This window comes from Nesoenas mayeri (genome assembly GCF_963082525.1).
Source record: "Nesoenas mayeri genome assembly, chromosome: 7".
NCBI lineage: Eukaryota > Metazoa > Chordata > Aves > Columbiformes > Columbidae > Nesoenas > Nesoenas mayeri.
In genome coordinates this window covers 12,381,385-12,406,631 of record NC_137551.1, presented here as the reverse complement: position 1 = coordinate 12,406,631, position 25,247 = coordinate 12,381,385, and the positions used below count along the sequence as shown (strand labels likewise).

The window sequence follows — 25,247 nt, the reverse complement described above, 5'->3', positions numbered from 1 at the left end:
TTCAAAGATGAAGTATTAAAAAATACGTATATCACAGTAACTATTTGATGCCATATACGGCATAACAAATATAAATTCCTCTGCTCTTCCAACAGAATGATTGTTCAAAGTCTCTTGTGATGCCAAGAAAAATTTCAACTCTCAGTTAATTTAACAGGACTGAAAAAAATCTACCTCTTCCTCTCCATTCATACTAAGAAATTCTAACACCATATCATCTAGCCGAGCTGGTTGGACATAAGAAGGTGTTCTCAAAGGAAGCAAATTACCCTGTCTGTGCTTACCCCACAGAAAATCACCAAGTAGTTACACACATTTGAGAAGGTCTGATACTGCTTGCCCAGAAACCTGCAGTCATTGAGGGATCTCCTGACAATCTCAGTGTGCTAAAACTGGTCAAGTAACAGAAGATCTGGATGGAACACTGTTTTGAAGATCTGCTTAATATCTAGTGAGATGTGGAAAAAAATGAGATGCTTTCATGCAGGACCAGATGATCTACTTACAGGAGTGAGCTGCGCTGGTGGCACCTGCTAGCACATCCAAGCTAGAGAATCCAAAACTCCTGCCCAGTAACAGCTTATCTTCATGCCTTTTAATGGAAGACTTGCCAAGGGCAAAACTTAGGCAATGACTCTGAGTACTACCAACACAGAAGCACATTCAGAGATATCCAGAGGAGTTTTGTCTCCCACAGAAGTCCACTAAACGCTAAGACAAAACAATATTCTGTAATTGACATTAAAATAGTTTATTGGATAGACAGAATGTGCAGTATGGATAGAAATATACTAAAATACAAAGTCCTCTGGAATATCATGTAGAAAAAACACAATCCATACTTCCACATCTTATTTTTATATACATTGCCAAATGTACTCAAGAGCTTGAATAAGGACATATTTGCATTTTTTCCCCAGTGTAGTCCAAGGCCTTTTTGTTTCTTCAACACAAAATTGCACAGCTACCCTATTTCCTCACTTGGCCTAAAATCTGATTAAATTTTTACATATTCTTCTCTCCCTTGCTAGATCCTTTCAAGCTTGACTTCTGCATCTTTTTCTCCCTTTGTCCCAGGATGCGATAGATTTTTTTCTTAGCCTCCTTTTGCCTCTTGAATTTCTGTTCATCCTCCTTCTGCTTAACTTTGAGATACTCTTTAAGCTGTTCCCGATGTTTCACTTTGGCTTTCTTTATCTTGTAATTATTCACTGTACTCAAAGCACTGAGCAGAGCTGATATCTAAAACAGAAAATAAGAGAATCAATAGACAAAGAGTTCAGTTTTGGTGATCAAGTAACAGTTTAACCTCAGAGAGCCATATAATGAATCAGAAATTCAGGGTAAGTTCCTTATTATTTCTGCACCTTCTAAAATGGTTTAATCATTTCAGTTATTGGGAAGTTACTCAAAGGTTGAATTTTTGTGAACTCTGATTTTTTGTTGGATGCTATTTAGAAAGCTGTGCCTGATTGCTACTATAGACACTTAAACTTAAGTTTGGATTTTCTTGGCTTTGCAAGCACCCTATAATTCCTAACTTTTGAAGCAGAGTATTCGCTTCAAGTCCTATCTTTGTGAATAATATATGGCAATGACAACTCAAATAAAAGACTGCAGCTGCCAATTTAAGTCACCCATAATGTGAGAGCACTATATCCAACAGAAATGTAGCACTCCATCCATCCTCTGACAAGGACAAAAGTCCTACGTATGCTTCAGGTGACCTACTAGTTTAAGAAGTAGACACAATCCACTCAGAGCCTGTTCCACATGCCAAACAGAAACAAAAGAAATTGCAGGTGATTATATTTCACTAGAGGCATGTATGCCTTTAGCACTAGCAGTAGCTTCAAGTGCTAAAACAATAGTTAGAAAAGGTCTAAGCAACACATTTACCCTTCGGGAGTCCTTGTTTCAGAATAAGTGATAATTACCTTCTTTTCATGAGGCTCCCTGATAACAGCTGGTCTCCACTGGTCTTTTGGAGTCTTGCCTTTCTTCTCCAGATTCTTAGGCTTGTTCTTAAAAGGCAGTGCCTTCTGCAGTGCTTTAGGAATGTGGAGCTTATTGAAATGCCTTTTCTCCCTCACAATGGGCTGAAAGAATGGATATAGAATGTATATAAGCTTTTATTTTGTTTTCCACCTTTCAGAAAAAAACAAACAAAAAATCCACCAGAAACAAAGAAAAACACACACACACACACACTCCCCAAACAAACCACCACCACCCCTCCCTACTCCCCCCCAAAAAAACAACAAAAAAAATCCCAAAATCAAAAAATAAACAAACAAAAACCCACACCACTTCCACCAAACACTCAAAAAAGTGTTCCCTGACACCCTTGCACCAAACTGTGAATGTAATGTTTACCACTATTTTACCATGACCAGAGTCTCAGTAAGCTTTTGGAGAAGACTTCTCCCCTACGGATTGCTTTATAAACTCTCACTGACCCACAAACACCTGTTTTGCACTGCTTTATTCCCTGTCTCATGCCAGGAAAGACTGTGCCTTGTGGATAGAAATATGAAGTCACACATGTGTATGTATGAACATGTATTTAGCTACTCTCAGTCTGCACAGGTCTGAGGCAGAGTGCAAATCTGGCTGTGATCACTGGTTAAAAAAAAAAAAAATAAGACTTATCAAATATACCTTATAGAGAGAATCTTGGTTTTGTTTCAGTTTGATGCCTCGTTCATGCCTCAGCTGGCCTGTTGTCTTCATTCCACTCCAACTATCTTTCTCACCCGCTGGCTTCAGCAAGGATGTCACAGGATTATAAAATGTTGGGATAGAAACAGGATACCAAGTCCTCACAAAGACAATATCTAAAAGAAAACAAAACATTACTTGGCTGTATAACGATGCGGTTCATCACATGCACACTTTAAACAAAGATTGCCTGGATAGAATAGATAACACCTAGACCACATGATAGCACTCTGTTTGGTATATATACCACATCTCTTCAATGTCAGGCAAAAGCAAAGTAACTATTTGTACACTTGGATTCTGCACATCCCCATAAAGTCATAACCAGTACATACTCCCAAAAAGCAGCCAGCTGAATACCACACTATTCATTATTCATGTACAATTAAAGAACTAGCAACAGAGTTCATAGACATATCTGTACCTCTACTACTACTAACAAAAAATTATTTGCTTTTCATATGCCTGTTTTTATAAAAGGACTAACTTGCCTTTATTTTGCACTATGCATAATTTTGATAGGTTTAGGAAAACAGAGGTCATATAAACCCAAATAAGCATAAACTCATGTTCTCAACAAGACAGTTGACACTAAGCAAACACAGGAGATCACTTACGCATATCCCCTGTATAATTTCCCCAAAAGGTTAGGGAAAAAAAATTAACTAGAGTTACAATGCCTGTCTCGATTTCTCAGAAAAAAAATGCCCTTCTAACACTTGTACCACTAAATACAATTCATCTTCACATTCAAGGAGAAAAGTGAAGACACTTTAAAACACTCAGAGAAACAGGCCTCCAAGACAAACCTTTCCATCTGCATACTATGACTTCCGTGTATAAGTGAAAGAAACTCAACACAAAATCTACTTTTAAAATTTCCTTCTGCATCTCACCAGATATTCCGTTCTCTTTGTATTCACATCTCAATTATCAGATCCCAGAGATTCTGAGACATGGCTTTTCAATCTGTGAAGCAGGATGAAAGTTGTGTGATAACTTCCATGGAAAGTGCAACTTACCACTCATCAGCAACTTGTCTTCAAATGTTGCCCTGAAAGCACCCACTGGAGTTCGAAGGGCCTTTTTGATCTGTCCTCGGATACCACTCACAGTACGAATCGCTGCACCTTCAAATTTAGCCACTTCCAACTGAGAGTTAAACATTCCCTGCAAGTGTGAATTACCACCATCATTCAAGGTGCTAAGTCTCTCTCTGTGACCTACATAGGCCACAAAACCATAAGTAATTCCCACAGGCATATCTTCTAAAGAAACAGGAAGAACATAACATTGTGTTTATCCTAAGAGTGTTGATCATACCAAAAACCTACTGAGCTGACTTTGAGGTAAGCTACTGAAAATAATCTGCTTAAAGTCATATAGCACAGGCAAGGCTTCTCAACATTAAACATATACATTGAGAATTCTAAACAGAACATACTGAAGATGATCTGTCCAGTTCTCTTTTAAAACAATTTGCTGGAACACAGCCTATCTTAAAAGCAAGTAAGCTGCCTGAATTTGCTGGCTGTGAGACTCTAATACAATATATCTCTCCAAGTGTTGTGGTTCTTTCATAAATCACAAGGAAGACAGACAAAATTCTGTGTATGCTTAGTGCAAACACTTGAGTGCTTCACTGTTGGGATTGGTGCTTAGTTGCTTCTTGTCCCAAGTACAGAAGAAGCTACGGTCAATGAAAATTCACTTCTGCAGCACTTCTTGCCCCAAACCCTTTTGTAACTGTAATTGTGAAGTTCTACACACTGCCAGAAGTCATCTTTGATCCCAGAGCTGAACTGAGTGGGATGAAACTGCCTGAATGACACCAGGGACAGGTTCTCATTCTCTAGAGGTATCTGCCACTGTGGGAAGATAATCAGTGGGTTTGAGGAAGGAAGGGGAAAAAAATAAAACAAAACAAAACAAAAACAAACAAACAAAACCACACCAAACCGCCCCTCCCGAATGTGAGCCAGGAGACTGTTCCAGAATTTTTGTCGGGTTAACAATAATTCATATTTGTTGGATAATGATCAGTACCTGTAGCTGATGCAGTGAAGAGAACTCAAAAAAACCCAAGCAGCTACTGAGATCCAGAACACTATGCAATAATAACAGGGAACTTCTGCAGATGGACAGACAGAAGTCCCAGGTTGCATTCCTTCCTAACATGGGTACATGTGGCTCTACAGTATACATACCTACCTTAATAAAACAAGTGTTCTTAAAAATTTTGAATGGAAAACCAGTTAGCTTTAATTTCTTCACAATAGTTATGGATTTATCTAAATCGAGCACAACTCCTGTCGCAGCAATCCGGAAATCAGGCTGAAACATAGAGATAAAAGACACTGCTTAATGTATGTTTACCAAATAGTGAAGAAAACATTTCACTGATAAAATGTCACTGCTTTTTAGAGTCGGAGTTCAGAATTTATAACCTTTACAGGAATACAGCAGCATGACAAATGTGAATGGACTTCATACAAACTAGTTGAGGAGCTGCTGACATAACATCCCTCCCATTCACTAATGAGATTTTCAGAACTGCCATTCTAATTACCTTGGAAGTAATCTAAGAGTCCTTCTTATCTACCTTACTGTGTTCTCATTACAAAACAGAATCTTATTCAGACAGAAAGTCTCAAAGGAGAAGTGCTTTTTGCACCGCTGTAAATCACTATATTGTACCAGGGACACACGATGAAAATAGCCTTTTAATACATGTAACACGATGACTGTGCAATAGGACTTAAGGCATTTTTTAGGAAGGAGGTAATAGTCACCACTCTGATTACTGTTCTACTCATTACAATGCCATGCAAAGCTTCTGTTATACATTCTTAGTAAACACAGATTTACCTATGGGTAACACATATGTGACAAAGATCATACTTGATAAATACTGCTTTAACACTAGGTAAATTAACTCAGATACCCATAAACATTCTAACAAGACGGAGAGAAAACACACTGAAGGCAAACTTTTTCAACAGGAACATCAGTGTCTCATCCTGTATAAATGTTAAAAGTTATATAAATACCTAGTACCTGAAAATCATGTAGGTATAAATCCTTCCATAGAAAATAATAAAGCAATATTTGTCATTTTCAGTGTCGCAGATGAAAATTGTTAAAAAATAAGCACCTCCACCCAGTTTCCTATCTTATCACAATACACGTTCCAAAAGCTTGTGTCCACCTGCTTTCTCAGCTCCTACAATATCATCGCTTTACCATATGTAAAACTTCTTCCCCAAATCTACATATTTTACCAAAGACCCATGGAAAGCAATAATCAACGTCTTGTCATAACAAACCTACCGTTGTGCCACTGACAGACTGAACTGCCAAAAATCCTGTCCCCTGAGGAGTGATGGGCCCTACAAGAAAATGAAATTTGAAAATTTGTGAAAAGCTTTACAACATCCAGCCTCTCTTTAAAGTCAGAAAAAGCTTATAAATAAATGCCAAATATTATCACTAAATAAAACGAAAGAAAAGGTAAATAGAGCATTCAACCCATTACTCACATATACAGCCCCATGAAAGTTAAAGGAATGGTTAACAAGAAGTTACTCATGTACAGAAGCATCTGCAGAGCTGGTCCCATAGTGTGTACAAGTGTCTCTCTAATGTAGCCAACAAATAAGGTTCCTCTTTGATACAACACAGCCTAGCAGAACGCTGAGAATTTGATTAAAAGCCAAATAATTAAAAATCATTACTCAAAAATAATAGGCAACTGCCTGTTTTCCCTTAATATTTGGTGTTATTTTATGTTCCACAGGGAAGACAGCTTTTTAAAGACTTCTCATTCCAAAAGATACTGGCTGTGTTTCCTGATACATCCTCCAAAGCCTGATAATTCCATAATGCTTACGTGATACCGGATAGTAACTCCAGAATGCTCTCACCCCAAAAGGTGGCTCCACAATGCATATGTTCTGGCGTGTACTTCAGAAGCCTGTGACGTCCATTGTGATCTTCAATGTAGAACATGGGGATAGTCTGAAATCGCCTCCACCCTAATGAGAGGATTAAAGGATCACGTGTCTTAAGTATCTTCTTATACCATCGGTGCTTCTTCAGGCGCAACTAATTAGAAGAGAAGATGAACAATGCTATTACAGGGTAATAACATTAATTCTGAAATTCAAGCCTTAATTTTCAGGAATGATTGAAAGCAACTTCCATCTGAAAGATTTTTTTTATTCAATACACTTGATATCTTCAAACATCCTCATTAACACTAGGTTGACTGGAAAGATAAAAGCTAATCAGTATTTCACTCACTTTGAAGTCATGTTTGTATGCATCTGAGCTAGTATTATATGAAATATGTATATATGTGCTAGTAACTTTTCTATAGGCACTTGTCCACAGACCATGAACCTCAGAGCACAAATTATGTTTGATGTTTGCAATTTAGCAATCATAATATCAGACTTTAGTCCTGAGACTTCTCTGAAGATGAACATTAAACAATAACTTCTTCCAGTTATCCAGTCAAGCCTGTAAAAATCCATTGTCTGCTACTGTAGTGTTAATTGTGTCAAAAGCAAATCTCCTATTCCAGAAACAAAGATGAAGGTCTCTCTCTGTGTTTACTGTATCTTTAATAAACAAAACAATAATACTAACTCAAGTCACCCTGAAATACACCCATACTGACATACAAGTGTACTCACAGCTTTGGCTACATACCTGTACGTATCCAACATTTCCTTCACTGTTGCCTAAACCACCCAGGATAATGGGATAATGAGGGTCAAAATTCAGGACAAATTCACAAGGGACATTCTCAATCTCTATTCGAACATACATCCCAGGCCGGAAGCCCTCATATTGCACTCTGGTCTCATCATCTTGGTCTTCAAATTCTGCTCGATTAAGCTATGTGCCAAAGAGAAAGACACCACGTGTTTTACAAAATTCAAGTATTAACAACTTGTTCATGAGCTGCCAGTTCTATTTAAAACATGCTAACATTTATATAAATCTTTCAGGAATGATCTAATACGTTTTGTGACTTTTATTCAGAGCAAGATCTCTGCCACCATGAATTTCTTCCAATTTGAAATCCCAAGTGGGCCTGTTAGTCTACTTGAAAGACAGTACCCAAGAGAAGCAAATGACTGAGTGACTTCTGATATACCTTTCATAATGGTGACTTTGGATTTTAAAGATACAACTGTCAAAAATACATTTTTGATTTAGAAGCTCAAGTACCTTTTAAAGTTAACATCCTGTGCTTTAAGGTGTCACTTTATGAGGAGGCTCGGCTCCTATCTACTCAGCAGCTTAAAAATATTTCCGTGCATCCTCACACTGTATATCGTCAAAAGGGTCTTTTAAAGCTCTTCTGTTCCATATTAATGCAGATATTGTGTAAATATTTAACAATATAACCTGGTGAATAACAGAAGCCTCACATTCCTATTCTAGCTCCTGATGTTCAGCTACCTATAAGATGCCACGCTTAAGCAAACTAATTATTAATTTCATTTCCCAAGGTACTGAGATATGGAACAGATCTTGTGGTCCAAGTTTATTTTTTTAGAAGGTTTCACACATCCCCATTTTGAGATCCTTGCACTTCCATCCTGCAGGAATATTGCTGACATGTTTTCTGTAACAGACCTCAAGTGAAACAGTTGTAAATCACCTTGTACACTTTTACTGGAATGTCCTTCCTTATGCTTTAAGTGCTCTTGGTAAGTACATCAGCATACCAGAGCTCATATGATCACTTATGACAGAAGCTAATGTAAAAAGGTAATGATTAATTTAATGACTATTTAGGGCAAGATTTTGTCAGAAAAGAAGACAGTGAAGTTATTAGCAATGTAAGGCAATGTTCTCCCAAGTCAGCCAAATAAAGAAGCTACCTTTAAGCTTACAAGACTTTATCTAAAAACCAAGGCCTGGAACCAAATCAACACCTCCAATTCTGAATACAGGTACCCTGAAAACTCCTACCACATCTACCAAGCAATGGTCATCACTTATTTTCTCCTCAAATCAACAGTTTGATAAAACAACTGCCACACAGAACTTACTTATCTGTTAATAACATTGCAAAAATTGTAGTAAAAATAATACCAGTAAAATTTTGGACAAAACTTAGTATGAGAAAGATTTTTTCCTTCCTATACATACAAAGATGCCTTTTTTTTTTACTGCTCCTTCATCCCCACTATTCCCAGAGGGGAAACTTCTCTCTCATGTTTTGGGATTATTTTGAGACCTGTCATGCTAGTTCCACCACTAAGGGACAAACAGATAACTGTCAAAAACTTTTAAGTAGATAAAGTTGACACATAATGACTTATGCAGTGATTTAGAATATGGTTAACCACTTAAGTCAACTTAAGCTTTCACTTGTTTGGTTTGTTTGCTTTCCATCTAATGGAATAAAAAAGTTAAACCATAAAAAACTGGCAAGCACGTGCTTCTTTGTGTGTACTTTTTCAAGTAGCTCCTGAATGTCATGTTTATCTCTAGGAAAAAAACTTTGGGTAAACTCGATTTTTGAAGATGTACAGTAAGATAAATTGCCAGGTTAACAGTTTGTACCTGTGCTTGTCTATGCATTTCTTCTTTAAGATTATCAAAGTATGTGGCGTCTCCTTCATCATATTCTGCATCAAACATTTCTTTCAGTTTCCGTTTCTTGTCCATGCGCTCCTTTTTCTTTTCTTCCTCCTCTGGATCTGGTTTGGACATTTTTTCATCTTCTTCCTCTTCTTCACTTCCAGACTAATCAACAGTCAAATACATAAAATGCTTCACTGAAACTAAACTATCCTGATTAACAGTTTAATACGTATTGTTAATTTGTTATAATGCAAATTATTAAACACATTAAAAATATTTCATTTTTTGACAGAAATTAGTTAAGATATTCATGCAAGAACATGTAACTTCAGTAATGACTAAGACATTTCATGATCTAATCATATCCCTCTCCACAGAGAAAATTTCTTAACATTTATTTTAATGTCTGGGAACAGACCACAGAATTGACCTGTTATTCTATAACTAAAATAAGCACACATAATAAAAGCGGAAAAAAAAAGTAATTGTTGATAGCACTGAGTAATACTGCATGAGTAATACTACTGGAAGGCAGCATGCTAGAGGCCAGACAGGAGGAAGTTTGTTCACAGATCATTTGAAAGCCACCAAAATGACACCATTACCCTCAATTTTATAATGAAATGCAAAGCCACCATGTTGCTCAGTCCAAAAAATTGTTGATTTTTCAATCTGCATTGTCACAGACAACTACAGCTGTTCCTGGAAGATATCCAAGTCACAGGATAAAATTGCTTCCACCAGCATAAGAGGCAAAAGGAGGAAACTCTGTCAGTTTCTACTGACAGCTCTGTAATATTCTGTATCAGATGAAGTGACATAGTACAAACAGTTATGATCACATTTGGTTTTAAAATACTGCTCTCATACCTCCAGAACCTCCAGTTCTTGTTTAAGCCTGACACCTACTGTTACATAAGTGAAGGTGACTTTTCCTACATAATTAACTTTAAATAATTCAGTTTGAGACTAAAAACGTGCCATTCTAGATATGTGTAGATTCCAAGGACCGTAATATACATAACTTTTCTCCCTTGTTCCCATTGATTTCTTTCCTATCGATTCATGAAAACTACCTTTATTACATAGAAAGCCTATCACTTGATCAGAAACTCATATAAATGTACGTTGCTAAAGAACAAACATATACAGGCCAGACCTCATCTCCTTCAGCAGCGGGCTTTCCTTTGTGCACAACACCCGTTTCAAGATCTTCAAAATCTCCATACAGCTCTTCTGCAACAACAAGCACCCAAGATATCTGACAGTTAACCATTCTGTTATATTGCAGTTCACCATTCTGTTGTGTTGTTCCATACAATTGCTCATACTTTCAGTACTGTGTATCTCTCAGTACTGCTTTGTATATTAGTTTCAGCCCAAATATTTCTTCTTCCCAACAACAGTTTTATAAGTTTGTTCTGCCTTCTCTATAGTTCCAGCTGAAAATTCTCAGCTGAACTCCAGTGGCTCCTCCTTTTTCCTTTCAATGTCTTTATGATTCCAAAAAATTAAATAAAGTTTAGATCATTCTACATGACCACACAGCACATTAGTTAGAACTCTAATGACACAAGAAACCAGCAAAGCAATCAAGCTTCTATCTTTAATTTAAAAAAAAAATAAAGTTAATTAAAAAATTACATATAGCAGACAATTTTTAAGTTAAAAACAAAAGCTTACGGAAGCCTGTGAAACCCCAAATCATTTTGCATATAACATACGGCCATATTATTAACATTTTCTAAATATTTCCTACTTCAAACAAATACAAATACCACCTCCAAAACATCTGAACAAAACATCTCACTTTTCAGCCCAATGTCAATGACAAATGTCTTATGTAAATGTTTGTCTTCCCATTAAAAAATATTTTCTGCTTGTTTTTACCAAGACTATCCAACAGAAGAAACCATACATAGAGTAAATAGCTAAACTGGAATATATATCTCAAAGTTGGCACATCTAAGTGTTCACTAAGCACTCCATTTCCTAATTTAAAATATACACTCTATTTTTCAGAAAGTAAATTTCCAAAACGTCCTTCTTGCCTACTGTTTGTACAGAGATTTACAGTGATGTTTAATCATATTAGTATCTGCATGATACTTCAGGCAATATTTTGAAAAAATGTGCAAGTGTATGACTAATGCAAAACATTCATAACTATAAAGCCATACTTTTCTTTAAAATTCTGTGTACATTAATAATTTTTACAAGTCTTACACATACCATCTTCCTGCAGTAACTTTGCTGCATCTTTGTCATCTTCCCACTTTCCAGTAACAAAGCAGTCCCGAATACTGCTCATAACCTGCAAAATAAGTGTTACTGCCTTGTACAGTTACAGCTTATCATCAACAGAAACATTCTCCAATACATTCGCCACTCCTCCATCACCTTCCCACCTCAGAGATAATTTGATATTCTCGTGCACAGTTCCACATTAGGACATGAATTACCAAAACTACACAACATCTCAGCAAAAGCAGGAATGGGAAACCAACTCAACTCTTGCCCAAAGGTCTTTACTCTAACAAGGTCTCTACCCTGCATCACATTTTCATTCATGATTCCCCTGCTTTTTACTTTTCGGTAAACAAATAGCGAACTATGATCCAGCAAATAGTTAAGAGAGCCAAGCATTATATTGGTGTCCAGCGGGACCTGGACAGGCTGGAGAGTTGGGCGGGGAATAACCTAATGACATTTAACAAGGGCAAGTGTAGAGTCCTGCATCTGGGCAGGAACAACCCCAGGTTCCAGTATAGGTTGGGAAATGACCTATTAGAGAGCAGTGTAGGGGAAAGGGACCTGGGGTCCTGGTAGACAGTAGGATGACCATGAGCCAGCACTGTGCCCTTGTGGCCAGGAAGGCCAATGGTACCTGGAGTGTATTACAAGGGGGGTGGTTAGTAGATCAAGAGAGGTCCTCCTTCCCCTCTACTCCGCCCTGGTGAGACGACATCTGGAATATTGTGTCCAGTTCTGGGCCCCTCAGTTCCAGAAGGACAGGGAGCTGCTGGAAAGGGTCCAGCGTAGGGCAACGAAGATGATTAAGGGAGTGGAGCATCTCCCTTATGAAGAAAGGCTGAGGGAGCTGGGTCTCTTTAGTTTGGAGAAGAGGAGACTAAGGGGGGACCTTATTAATGTTTATAAATATATAAAGGGTGAGTGCCATGAGGATGGAGCCAGGCTCTTCTCGGTGGCAAACAATGATAGGACAAGGGGTAATGGGACCAAGCTGGAACACAAGAGGTTCCACTTAAATTTGAGAAAAAACTTCTTCTCAGTAAGGGTGACAGACACTGGAACAGGCTGCCCAGGGGGGTTGTGGAGTCTCCTTCCCTGGAGACATTCAAAACCCACCTGGACATGTTCCTGTGCGACCTCACTTAGGCGTTCCTGCTCCAGCAGGGGGATTGGACTAGATGATTTTTTGAGGTCCCTTCCAATCCCAAACATACTGTGATACTGTATTCTAACTTTCCATTCCAGACCTTGGAATCTGTCAGCTAGTGAATACTTCTAAGGACAGCAAGCAGCAGATGTGACACTCTGGCCATAGCTCCCATAGGTCTGTGGCAAGGACAACTCAGCAGCACTTTATGAGATGCAGCCAGGACATAACCAGTCCGGGATAAGCAGAAACAACTATCCAATGATTATTACCTCTTCTAAATCCCAATCTTGTGGCTTTTCTATCAGAAATTTGGAGCAGTCAAGAGCATCAGCCTTCTGTTTGGATGCTTTGTCTGGACGGCTGACACGAAACAAACCTCCAACTTCATCACCTGCATCCTCACTCTCCTGGTCCTCATCCTCAACAGCTAAATGAAACATACAAGCTGTGATTATTTCCCCCACAGTACCTGGATTACATTCACTAACAACCTCCCTTCTGTCTTATGTTTCACAACACCTGCAGTAGTTCGAGGAAAAAAAATACGCAAACTTAAAATAGTTTTAAATATAGACAACTGATTAAAAAGGTTCACTGATCCAGTGTAAAATTAATACCCTCACAAGAACAAAATAAGGTTAGCAGCAACCAGGAAGATACTATACACTGTGATCACAGTGAACTGCAGTTGTACAGCTGTTCCAGACACAAACAAGTAATTCATTTCACAGATTCCACATAGTTCCAATTTCTTTGAACAATCTGAAATCTGATTCTATTTGCATAACTGGAATAATCTGAAAAAAAAATTCCCAATACATAAACACAGGATGTTCGTTCAATATCATAAGCAGAAGCAACATGAAAACTAACTGTGAATAGAAACATTAACCTAGTCTCTAAATCAAGAACACTCCAGAATCTGTCAGCAAGTCTTCCTGCACCTGCATTGCGCAAGGTTTACAAAGATGAATTCTCATTGTATTCTATAGAGGTTCTGCACAATGAGGTTTGTGCACTCAGAAAACTACTTGAAAATTTGCAAATTAAACAAGACGAGTTATATACATAACAATTTCCTCTTCCCTTTGAGACGGCTAGCTTTTTTTCTTTGACAAACACCCTTATTACAGACATGACAATACTAAGTCATGTCTAAGAGAATATTCCCCTCTCAGTCACTGTGAGACAGAAGCTCCTGAAAACAGCCAACAAACAACATCTCTCTGTGAAACAAGTCAATTCCTATTACAAAATGGATTTGCCTAACAACTACCAGATACTTATATAAATTATCAAACTTAAATATTTGTGGGGAGATAGTCATACCAGAAAACATGAGTAAAAATCAAGTAGTTCTGAAAATGAGCTCAAAATGCTTTTTATTGGAAAAGTAAAAACTGACTTTATTCAATTAGTGAAAATGAGTATCGGCAATTTAAAAAGTCATAAGTATCAGCAATTTAAAAACCTCTGAAGCCTCCCACCAAAAGGAAATGCTCAAAGATACAGACTTGCAAACTTGGCAACAGCTAAAAAGCTACCTTATATTAAGACAGTACAAGTTTCCAGCCAGATTCATACCTGTTCCGTATACGAGTTTACGAAGATTGGGGGTTGAACGTTGCTGTCTTAGAAAGGCCTCAGCTGCCTTCTGTGTAAGGTCCTCTTTCCACTTGAGTGCACCTGAAAAGAGAAAAAAAAATGCATTCTACCTCCAAAAAAGGACAATAATTAAGAGGAGACAAATAATTTAAATAAGGACATGACCACGACAGGCTTAAGAAATGTAGACACAACCCACAGTTTCTTTTTTTCCATACTCCATATATACACAGAAACACGAATTGTGGCTAATAAATTATATCACTGTTGGTTTGGTTTTTTTCTGATTAATCCTATTTTAGGTCAAAATTTTAAGAGATTATAAGCAATAGTAACAGATTTGGTTATTTTATGATACATGTCTTCTTCGCAGACTCACAGACTGTTTGAGGTTGGAAGGCACTTCTAGAATTCATCTTGTCCAGCCTCACTGCTCAAGCAGGATCACCTGGAGCAGACGGTTTTCAAGTATCTCCAAGGATAGAGATTCCACAACTTCCCTGGGCAACTCATTCCGGTGCTCAGTCAGTAGTTAATACATTTTAGTAATACTCTCCAAAGAATGTTCTTTTCTTATTAAATGTGACAAGAGCATCATAACGTGTTTTACACACATAGCCACAAAGACTAAAGTGCAAGAGAAAAGTGTGCAGAATCAATGAAGTTCATAAAATAAACAACCCCCATTTTAGAGGAAGGAAACTCAAGACCTGCATATTACATTGCAAATCAAAGGCTTAAGAGCAGATAATCCCAGGTTTTCAAACTTGAGCTTTGCGACTTAACAACTATATATATTAGAGGGGCAACATTATATAATATTTATAATATCCATTAACAACGAACTCAATTAAAAATGGACAGCAAAAACTTAATTTAGAGTCTACCTGTTGTGTCAGCAGAAAAATCTATTTTTTCTTCATACTCCTCTTCCTCTCTCAGTAGATTCTCCACATCATCATCCTCAGCTTCTACAGATTTAAGTTTAGTGGGCTTAATACGACCAGATTTCTTTGCTTCAGTGTCCCGAATCCCCTTCCTCTTTGACTCTTCAACTTCTGACTCATCATGTGATCCTTCTTCATCATCACCCTCATCAAGGGAAGAGTTTTCAACCTCAGATTCTGATGCCTCTTCTGCTGTGCAGTTTCCTGAATCTGTAGTGAGCACTGCTTTTCTTTTCAGACTGTGATCTGAGATTTGTGATCTCATTTCCGTACCTTCACTATTTATTTCATGCTGCTTAGATTCAGCTACTTTTTTGCTTGCAGACTCAAATTCACTATCTGAGCTCCCATTTTCATAAGTACTTTGCTCATCCTCCTCTTCCTCCTCCTCTTCTTCCTCCATCTCATTATCTTCAGGGGCACTTGTTCCTTCTTCTCCCTCAGAACTCATTTCAAGATCATCATCACTGTCTGCAAATGCTGGCAGTTCACTAACAGCTGCTTCTTTAGCCATCTCTGTTTTTAGACGCTTGGTTCTCCTGAGAGCCATCTCTTCCCCTAATAGCTCTCTGTCACTTTCTTCCTCAGCATCCTCATCATCACCATCACTTCCATCTTCAGACATTGCTGCTTCTTCTTCTTGGTCATCTTCTTCATCACTTACTGCATCATCATTTTCTTTCTCCTCTTCTTCAAATAACGCCTTCCGACGTACTCTCCCAGTCTTCAAATCGATCTGTCTCTCTTCTTTTGGCATCACAAACCTGTTTTCCCAAAGATCACAGTCAGAGTAAAATGGCAAAGTGCAAGGAAATTTTAATGAAACAATGAAGCTTCATGTTAACACTTACAAATATTTCAAACTTTTGCTTTAATAAAAAGAGTATGGTTATGGAGAACATTAAAAAGGCAATGGAGTTAAGTACAGAACACCTTTTAACTCAAGAATACATCTCATGTTATAGACATAAATAATTCTAATAAATTTCTTCATTTTCCATGGAATGCAAATAGGTTATACAATGAATTTTACCGAAGATTATGACCACCATTCTCCAAAACTCTGAAGAGAAATAGAAATTTGCTGGTTAGGGCTATATCCACAAGGAATTCCTGGAAGGCAGAACTGTGTTGCTTGCTAAACTTTTCTAATATCAATTATTTCTGTCTCAAAATGCACATGTGGCATATGAGTAGTCTCAGAAGAAGAAGAATTAGGCACTAAGCCATTCTACTAACTGTGCTCTGTTGAGAATTTTAGCTAAATAAAGAGCCTGAAATTAAAGATACATTCATGCTCGAACACTGCTCAGCATTCAAAACTTACTCTTGTCCTACATCTTCTGAACCTAAGGGTCTGGAGTCCATGAAGAGAGAGACCTTGCTTGACGCCATCTTGACATCAATGGCTGAATGTGTGGAGATGAGGCTCTGAACTAGTTCGTGATTTGGTCTCACTTCCTCCTGGAAAGTCAAGATGGTTTACTTTTCAATTAAAGCGAATAAACAAATTTCTAATGAAGAGGTAATAGAGTCATTAATCTGCCTAAAACAGCAGAAATACGCATAAGCAAGAAAAAAAAAATGCCAAAGCATTTAAAAACCCCTCATTTTCTCAGAATAGCAAGGTTTCCCTTCCCCTCGACATTTCAAGAATGCATACAACATTAACCCAAGAAAAATTACAGGGGGCCTCCTTCACGGTATGCAAGCACTATAATAACCATCAGCAAGCACACATTATCCAGACCCAAAGGTATTTAACATTTGGCACAATACAGGGGAAAACAATTGAATTTGACCTGTTTGTATGCAAATGTTTTCCACCTCTCCCCTCCCTTTGAACAGTCAAATGCTCTAAGTGTCCTCCCACAATCACCCTGCCCTGCAAATAAGAGTGATAATATCCCAGTACCAGAAGACTTTATAAATCTAAAGTCAACACTTGGGAAGTTTAAGAAACTAACTTTAGGTACTTACTAACTACTCTTTCAAGTACTTTACACAGTATTTTACAGAGATAGTAAAAATATCCCTCATCTGAAATCACTTAGAGGAGGAAAAAGAAATTACCCACTATGGATATAAGATTGGTTATCTTAAAGAAGCTTATTTTTAAACATTTGTTTTGACTCTAAGGATAAAACCTACAGTTTGGAAGAGAATTCAGATCACCAACAGCATCCCCTCACCTCTTCTTTTTCATGAGCGTGGCTTCCACCAAGGTCAATATAAACAGCATCTTTATCATACACAATGCCCCCAACTCCTGAAAGAGGAGCATACACCAGTTTCTCTTTCTCATTTAAAGAACGCTTCTTCTGCTGCTCAGGTAGAGCACAGGGGTCTGGTAGGAAACTCACATCACTCACAGTAAAGTCTCCTACACCTGGGATGACAGACAAGCAAAACAACAAGGTTTCCACAAAGTTTTGCTCCTGGAATTTGTACAATTCACCATGAAAAAATGAAAGCAGCCACACCACACAAAAAAACATTGTAGCATTCAGTGATTCATCAACAGCAAGCTCTGTAGCCAACATCCAATTCTTCCGCCTTACTCAACTTTTGAGAACCAAACATGAGTTCACTCGAATACTGCAAAGCTTTGGGTTTCCTTGCCCGTTTTTAAATGAGAAAACTAGTGACTCACTTCTCTAAGTAGGTCTGTACATTTATTATTGAAGTATTTCTCAATTTAAGCTTTTAAGTCATTCACTTAAAATATTACATTTATTCAATGAATATGAGAAATTTTACAAAAGCCAGATTTATTTTTCACTATTAGGGTTGGAGTGTTTTGCACTTCAAGCACCTTTTAAAATCTTCAGATACTGCCAATATTGTGTTTAATGCTGCAACAAAACTATTTACAGGGATTTTTTACAACATGTATTATCAAAAAAAAAAATCCTAAAAGTATAACATGTATTTAAGAAGGTAAAAAATCAGTTTAAAGATATAAATCATTCCACAATAAAAATTGCAACAGCTATGTTGTTATTCATAGATCAGTACAAATCCAGTTTTAAGAATCTGTTAAATTACCTGGCATATGAATTTGACTTTTGTTTTTCAGGTGTGCTCCTCTCAAGTATCCATAAAGTGATATCTTCCTGTCACATTTGGGATTGATTCGAACATCTTCTGGGTTTGTCAACTCTTCCATTCTACCCAACATTAAGGAAAAAAAAAGCGTTAGAATATCCAGCAGTCCTAACAGTAACTTTTGAAAAAACATAATGTAGGAAAAGATAATTACAGCATCAGTGCTGCGACTGCGTGCCCTGCAGACTCTAATAATCAAAAAAGAATGATCATAAGAAAAGAATTCACAGAAAAAAAGTATCTTTGAAAAATACTTTAAATTTTGTTTTAAAACTAGCAACACGACTAGTGAAGGGACTTGAGCATAAGACCTATGGGGAGAGGCTGAGGGAGCTGGGGTTGTTTAGTCTGGAGAAGAGGAGGCTTAGAGGTGACCTCATCACTCTCTATAACTACCTGAAGGGAAGTTATAGCCAGGTGGGGTTTGGTCTCTTCTCCCAGGCAGTCAGCAATAGGACAAGGGGGAATGGGCTTCAACTCTGCCAGGGGAAATTTAGGCTGGATATTAGAAAGAAATTCTTTACAGAGAGAGTGGTCAGGCATTGGAATGGCTGCCCAGGGAGGTGGTGGACTCGCCGTCCCTGGAGGTTTTTAAACTCAGATTGGACATGGCACTTAGTGCCATGACCTAATAAATGGACTAGAGTTGGACCAAGGGTTGGACTCGATGATCTCTGAGGTCTTTTCCAGCCCAGTCGATTCTGTGATTCTGTGATGTTCAACAATATATTTCCAGAAGACTTCTTGACATTTCACTGAACATCTACTGCTTTCTTAGCACATCTTAATTATTGTTTATATACTTTCCACACACAAATCCTCTTCAAATCAATTTACAGAATAACCACCCTAAACCAGCTGAAAGATGCATTCCCTGCAGCCACACAATACCTTCTTTTTCCTAATAATGGCAATGATGGCAATAATGGCAATAATGAGGGAGAAACTCCCTCCAGAGCTCCTTTCTACGCTGCACATGGGAGGAAACACAAACACACAGCCAAGGAGGGGATGGGACACACGTTCTGGCTGCAGATCAGCTTCAAACTGGCCCAACAACCAACAGTTACAACAACTTAAAAAATGTTACTGAATGACTACAGAGTATTTTTTTTCTCATTTTTCCTCATTTTGCTTTGTGTATTTTGCAGGACTTTGCAAGATGCTTACCTACTTCTCTGACAGTTTTTTCTAAAGAATTAGAGCTTTAAAAGAGACTTGTTCTAAGCACCTTGGATTCTTGTGGGAGTTTAGTCATAACTGCAAGGATTCTGGCAATAAAATATGAAAGGTGAGATAATTTCTCAGATAGGCACAGCCACCATCAAGATTCCTTCCACGTTTCAAAGAGACTGTGAAGTAAATGCTATACGTGGAGATGGAGCAGAAGTGATGTTCCAGGAAACTCAGAGGACTAATTTGCCAGCTGTTGATAAACTGCTGGAATGCTATTCCTTTTCCACAGAAATTCAATATAATCATCAACAAGCAGAATTGCTTTTAACTCTTTTTTCAGTGTTTCAAAAGTGTTTACTATATACCAAAGGCCTATCTACATGATCTGATGCAAGTGAAAACTGAATGGCGAAAGTTATTGGCACAAACCTGAAGCATATGCTTTCATTTCCCCAGAGCCATCCAGATAACTCCACATATTCATTCACACATAGAGCTGACTGCTCTAATATTACAGTTCTTTTTAAGCAGCAATGCACTACCTACACTAAGATGGATGAACAGAGAGAAAAGCACACACCTGTCTGCGAGAACATACGGGTGAGACGTCTGCCAAGTAAGAGGTCGGAATTTCATAACTGAGATAAAACGCCCCAAATTGTGAACTTCCTGCTTTTGGTATTCCCCGTGAACCATTCCAGACAGATAAAACAGCTTAGCACCCTAAACACATTAAAGAGGCATAAAAACATTAAACATCAACTTATTACCTACAAAGCTAAAAACATAACACAACTGTAATTTGTAAATTGTAACCAGAAATTACAGGTTACAACTGGTTGCAAAAGAACAAACTAACTAGTTTACTTCAACATGAAAGTTGTCCCTTACATCTTCAGAGGAAAACAACCCAAATACAGAAAACTTCATACAAAGGTTCATTTGTCTCTCAGACTTATAAGCAGATCCTCCTTGCACAGTACCTGAATAACACATCTTTTTAGTAGCATCACATGTTTAGTAGCTAGTCACACTGGGGTGGAGAATAATTAAACAAGTATTTTAGCAAATGGAAGAAAGATTACATAATCTGATACAACACCAGCACTGTCCATTTGTAGTATTATTTAAAAGATGTAAGAACATAACAAGTATTTAAGTATTGCCCCCCTTTTAATTTAGCTTCCATAATGCAAAATGTATGGAAAAATTAATGTTGAATGTCATACCGGATATACTTCAGTCCAGAATCTGTGCTTTAATTTCTTTTTAGTCTTCTTTAATTGTTTGTTGTTCTTGAATGTATCCAGGTGGGTGAGAACTCCCATAATTTTGGGAAAGCCATGCACCTGACAAATGTTCAGGAATTCAAATGTTTCCATCTCAAATCCAAAGCTGGCATCAATAAGCATCAGAACCTGAAAAGACAACATCAGCATTTCACTATAACAACACCACAGTGCCCACATCAGGTAATTTCAAAGACCACACCTTTAAAGTCATAAGCCACTTGGGACCCAAAATCTTGCGAAAAGTTTTGTTCTTTATTTTCACATAACCTGAAAACCAACTTTGGGACCCAAAATCTTGCGAAAAGTTTTGTTCTTTATTTTCACATAACCTGAAAATCAACTTTGGCTTTTTAATTAAAGTATAGATTAAAGTATGGATCTTAAATGTTTCAGAAGTTAGTGAGGCTTAAGAAATCAAATCTCTGCTTCCAGTCAATCAAATCTCCTTTACATAGGTTTGATTTGCTCGTTGTCTCCAAGAAAACTACAGAAGAATAAGACTGCTCTATGAAAGCAATAACATACAGGATCATGTTAAGGTCTGCACAAGTGTTCACTTGGTGAATTAAAATATGCAGTACTGAGTATCTTCCAATATTTGCAGGAATGTCTGAGAAAATTAATAAAAACTGTATATCTCTGTCTTGGATGCACTAATGCCTCTAAGGCCAAATCTTTCAACTAAATGAGACAAACTTACTTCATACATTGCAATTACTGTTATGCATCACTAAAACACACTGACAATGAAAACCAGCACCCAACAGTCACATGAAAATTGAAGTCAAGACATCTTAGGGCCTCAGCAATCAAGAATTTAAAACACATGGGAACTGATGACAGAGATCTGCAAGCAATTATGTAATCTCAGCCTCCTAACAACACAAACGAATAGATTATCAGCATCACCACGTGCATGAGAATCTCAAACATCCATCGTATCTACTACCAGAAAATTTTTGTAATTTTTTAATATATCTCCCTTCCTCGAGCACAAAACATGCAACAGTATATATGTATTAGTGCATGCATTTAGATAGTTAACATTCAGATAAGGATCCCAAACCCTAAGCAGCTGTGAATAATATATCCCAAATCTACACATAACGTAAAGTTCTAAAGACACAAGTGGATCATGCAGTGGGACCCCAAGATCCGTTGACATCGAGAACTGAACCAAAAGCTACAAGTAAATTACAATGGTGACCACACTACTGAAATCAGTCATATTGCTACACTGCAATCTTCAAAGCTGGAAATATCAGAGTAGTGAACTAATAAACTAGTAAACTAATAGATGTTTCTATTAGTAAACTAATAGATGCTTCTACCTTATATATTAGTTGAAAACTTCCTGACTAAAAATCATTTTCAGATTTTACATGGTTTGACCAAATCCCTTAATGAAAAGTCATGTTATCACCTTGGCTTGCAATAAGATCTTAATTAAAAGTTTACCAGTTGCATTAGCAATGAAGTTCAGTTGCATTTCCATCCTTCCACACCCTCCCCACCACCACCACCACACACACACACGCTTTATTTCTCCCCACATCCAGGATGAGGAAAGTCCTAGGATTTGTTCCAGAATATTAGGTTTATTGTCAAGCTTAGTCCCATTCTCTCTGAAATGAAAGAAAGTTTTGCCTTCGATAGCAGTGAATAGAGAAATCAGACACTGGTGCAGTCCACCCAAAAGGAGTATTTTCAATATAATTATAGTAGAAATCACACGCCATTGTTAACTTACCAAATCAGCAACTTTAGCCAGGTCAATCATAGTGTTAATGTCACATCCACATTCAATAATAGTTAGCCTGCGTTTTTTACCTGAAAACAGTATTCAAAAAATGAAACAGAGGGACCAAACTTTTATTTTCAGGTCACATTCCTGAAGTTCCTAGAATTTGAGTCCCAGATACTTTGTATCTAACACACAGAAACCAGAACCCAGCGGAAAAGGAAAACTTAGGGCAAGTTTGAGGGATGGAAGAAACTCTGGGAAGAAGGAAAAAAAAAAAAAAAAGGACAAGTCCTTCAAAAGCCCAAATCTCACTATTCTTTTACTAAGCATGCCTGATAACGCATCCAAATGATTTCTTAAAAATGGCCAAAAATTACAATAGTAGGCACATATCCCAGCTCTAAAATCCAGACAAAGAAGGAATGCAAAATAAGCATTTCCACTGCTCATATATTTGTTCTCACCTGAAACAATTGTAACAGGACCCCGGATTTCAACCAGTTTCTGCCTTGTGAAGTTCTTAATGAGACATTTTATTAACGTGCTCTTCCCAACCTTGGGAGGGCCAACTACAACCACTACCACAGGAGGTGGCTCCAAAGGAGTACGGTCAACCACAGGAATGTGATGTTTTTTAGTCTTCAAATCCTGAGTTCTGAGAAGAAATTTGTAATAAATAAAGAACTTTAAAAAGAGTAACATTCATTCTTTGAAAATCTTCAGTATTTGCAAAAGGCTGGACACAAAGGTTCGCCAAGAACCCAAATACTACTTTGTATATGGAACTCCCACTAAGTCTAAGGAGATATACACATTTTTTCCCGTTAAGACTAAGTCAGCTGTAACACAGTATCACAGTGTCATGTCACTGTGATACTGTGACATGACAGAGATGCAGAAAGCATCACACCGCTGACATGCACATAAACTGCAGCACGATGGGGTGAATGATGAAACCCATGTGAGCACACCAGTGAAAACTACACTATGTATATTTCTACACAGAGCTAAGAAGAAACCCCAGCCAACACCTGCCCATCCAGCCAACCCTGCATGTTCTATAACCAATTCCCACATCTTACCTATGGAAAGTTCTGGCCATCCGCACCGCAGACTGGACTGTAAAGGCTTTGGGGTTTCTCTTCCGAGCATTCTCCTCATCTCCTATTCCCAAGTCATTGAGATAACGCTTCCTTTTTTTCTCTGCCTTTGGCCCACTATGCTTTGCACGATGCTTCTTCTTCTCTTTTTCCTCCATCTTATTCTAACAACTGTTTACAATCGATATGATGTGGGTAGCTCGTGTGACACTGTGCACAGCTGACAGGGGAAGAAAACGCAGTTAGCACAAACAGGAAACGCACAGCAGCATCGCGTAAACATCGCTTAAACACCTAAAATAGCATCTAATTCCTGTCTTGTCTGGCCGCGCACGACCTATGGGGAGAGGCTGAGGGAGCTGGGGTTGTTTAGTCTGGAGAAGAGGAGGCTTAGAGGTGACCTCATCACTCTCTATAACTACCTGAAGGGAAGTTATAACCAGGTTGGGATTGGTCTCTTCTCCCAGGCAGTCAGCAATAGGACAAGGGGGAATGGGCTTCAACTCTGCCAGGGGAAATTTAGGCTGGATATTAGAAAGAAATTCTTTACAGAGAGAGTGGTCAGGCATTGGAACGGCTGCCCAGGGAGGTGGTGGACTCGCCGTCCCTGGAGGTTTTTAAACTCAGATTGGACATGGCACTTAGTGCCATGATCTAGTAAACAGACTAGAGTTGGACCAAGGGTTGGACTCGATGATCTCTGAGGTCTGTTCCAACCCAGTCGATTCTGTGATTCTGTGTAAAGCGGCGCCCCAGGCTGAGCCGCTCCGGGCCGAAGGGCTCGGCCCAGGCCGGGCTCTGTGCCCGGCAAGACGCGGGTCTGGGGCCGGCCGGTGCAGGGGCTGCCGGGCACACCGCGGGCCGGCCCCGCTCCCCCAGAGGCAGCGCAGAGGGTTCCCCACCAGGCCGCTCCCCCGGGCCGCCGCCACCCACCTGTCCCGCCGCGCCGCAGACTCCGCGTGGAGCCGCACCGGCCGTCCCGCAATAGCGGCCCCCCGGAAACAGCGGCTGCTCCTGCAGTTCCGGGGGAAGGGCTGCGGCGGAGCCCCATTGCCGGCGCACACGGCGGCGGCCCGGGGGATGCGGTCAGTCACCGCAGCGCCCACCAGTGGCTGTCCCGGTACCAACCAGCTGCCGTGGCCACAGAAATCAATGAGAAACAGATCATTAAAAACAAAACTAAAATAAACAAAAGCCCCACAAACCAAACAAAAAACACAAAACAAACAAAACAACAACAAACACAAAAAAGCAAACACAAACATGGAATGTCATAGAATGGTTTGAGTTGGAAGGCACCTTGAAGATGATCTAGTTCCACCCCCTGCCATGGGCAGGGACACCTTCCACCAGACCAGGTTGCTCAAAGCCCCGTCCAGCCTGGCCTTGAACACCGCCAGGGATGGGGCATCCGCAGCTCCTCTGGCAGCCTGTGCCAGGGCCTCACCACCCCCACGGGGAACAATTTCTTCCTTATACCTAATCTAAATCCACCCTCTTTCAATTTAAAGCTATTACCTCTTGTTCTATCACTACATGCCCTTC

General features: G+C 38.7%; 1 protein-coding gene across 1 annotated transcript; it reads right to left on the bottom strand.

Moving 5' to 3' along the window:
• Positions 1-754: 754 nt before the first annotated feature.
• Positions 755-25,247, bottom strand: BMS1 (BMS1 ribosome biogenesis factor). The gene is made up of 23 exons (XM_080347860.1): positions 24,636-25,247; positions 23,685-23,922; positions 23,067-23,257; positions 22,609-22,688; positions 20,796-20,984; positions 20,147-20,289; positions 18,331-18,452; positions 17,475-17,671; positions 16,610-16,746; positions 15,223-16,046; positions 14,315-14,416; positions 13,000-13,157; positions 11,560-11,641; positions 10,487-10,563; positions 9,307-9,489; positions 7,435-7,623; positions 6,645-6,825; positions 6,052-6,110; positions 4,933-5,055; positions 3,744-3,891; positions 2,662-2,837; positions 1,938-2,099; positions 755-1,242 (listed from the first exon to the last, which is right to left on the bottom strand). Exons 2-23 carry the CDS (start codon positions 23,858-23,860, stop codon positions 1,006-1,008), a joined length of 3,936 nt encoding a protein of 1,311 aa, XP_080203986.1. The 5' UTR covers positions 23,861-23,922; positions 24,636-25,247; the 3' UTR covers positions 755-1,005.

What these genes read in the sequence shown, in the direction of transcription:
- BMS1 (XM_080347860.1), bottom strand. Translation starts at nt 23,860, where the DNA reads ATGGAGGAAAAAGAGAAGAAGAAGCATCGTGCAAAGCATAGTGGGCCA. An exon ending in TCTGGACTGAAGTATATCCG is followed by an intron (nt 20,290 to 20,795) that starts GTATGACATTCA and finishes TAATGTGTTTAG; the next exon opens with GGTGCTAAGCTGTTTTATCT. An exon ending in GGGAGCCTCATGAAAAGAAG is followed by an intron (nt 1,243 to 1,937) that starts GTAATTATCACT and finishes TTTCTGTTTTAG; the next exon opens with ATATCAGCTCTGCTCAGTGC.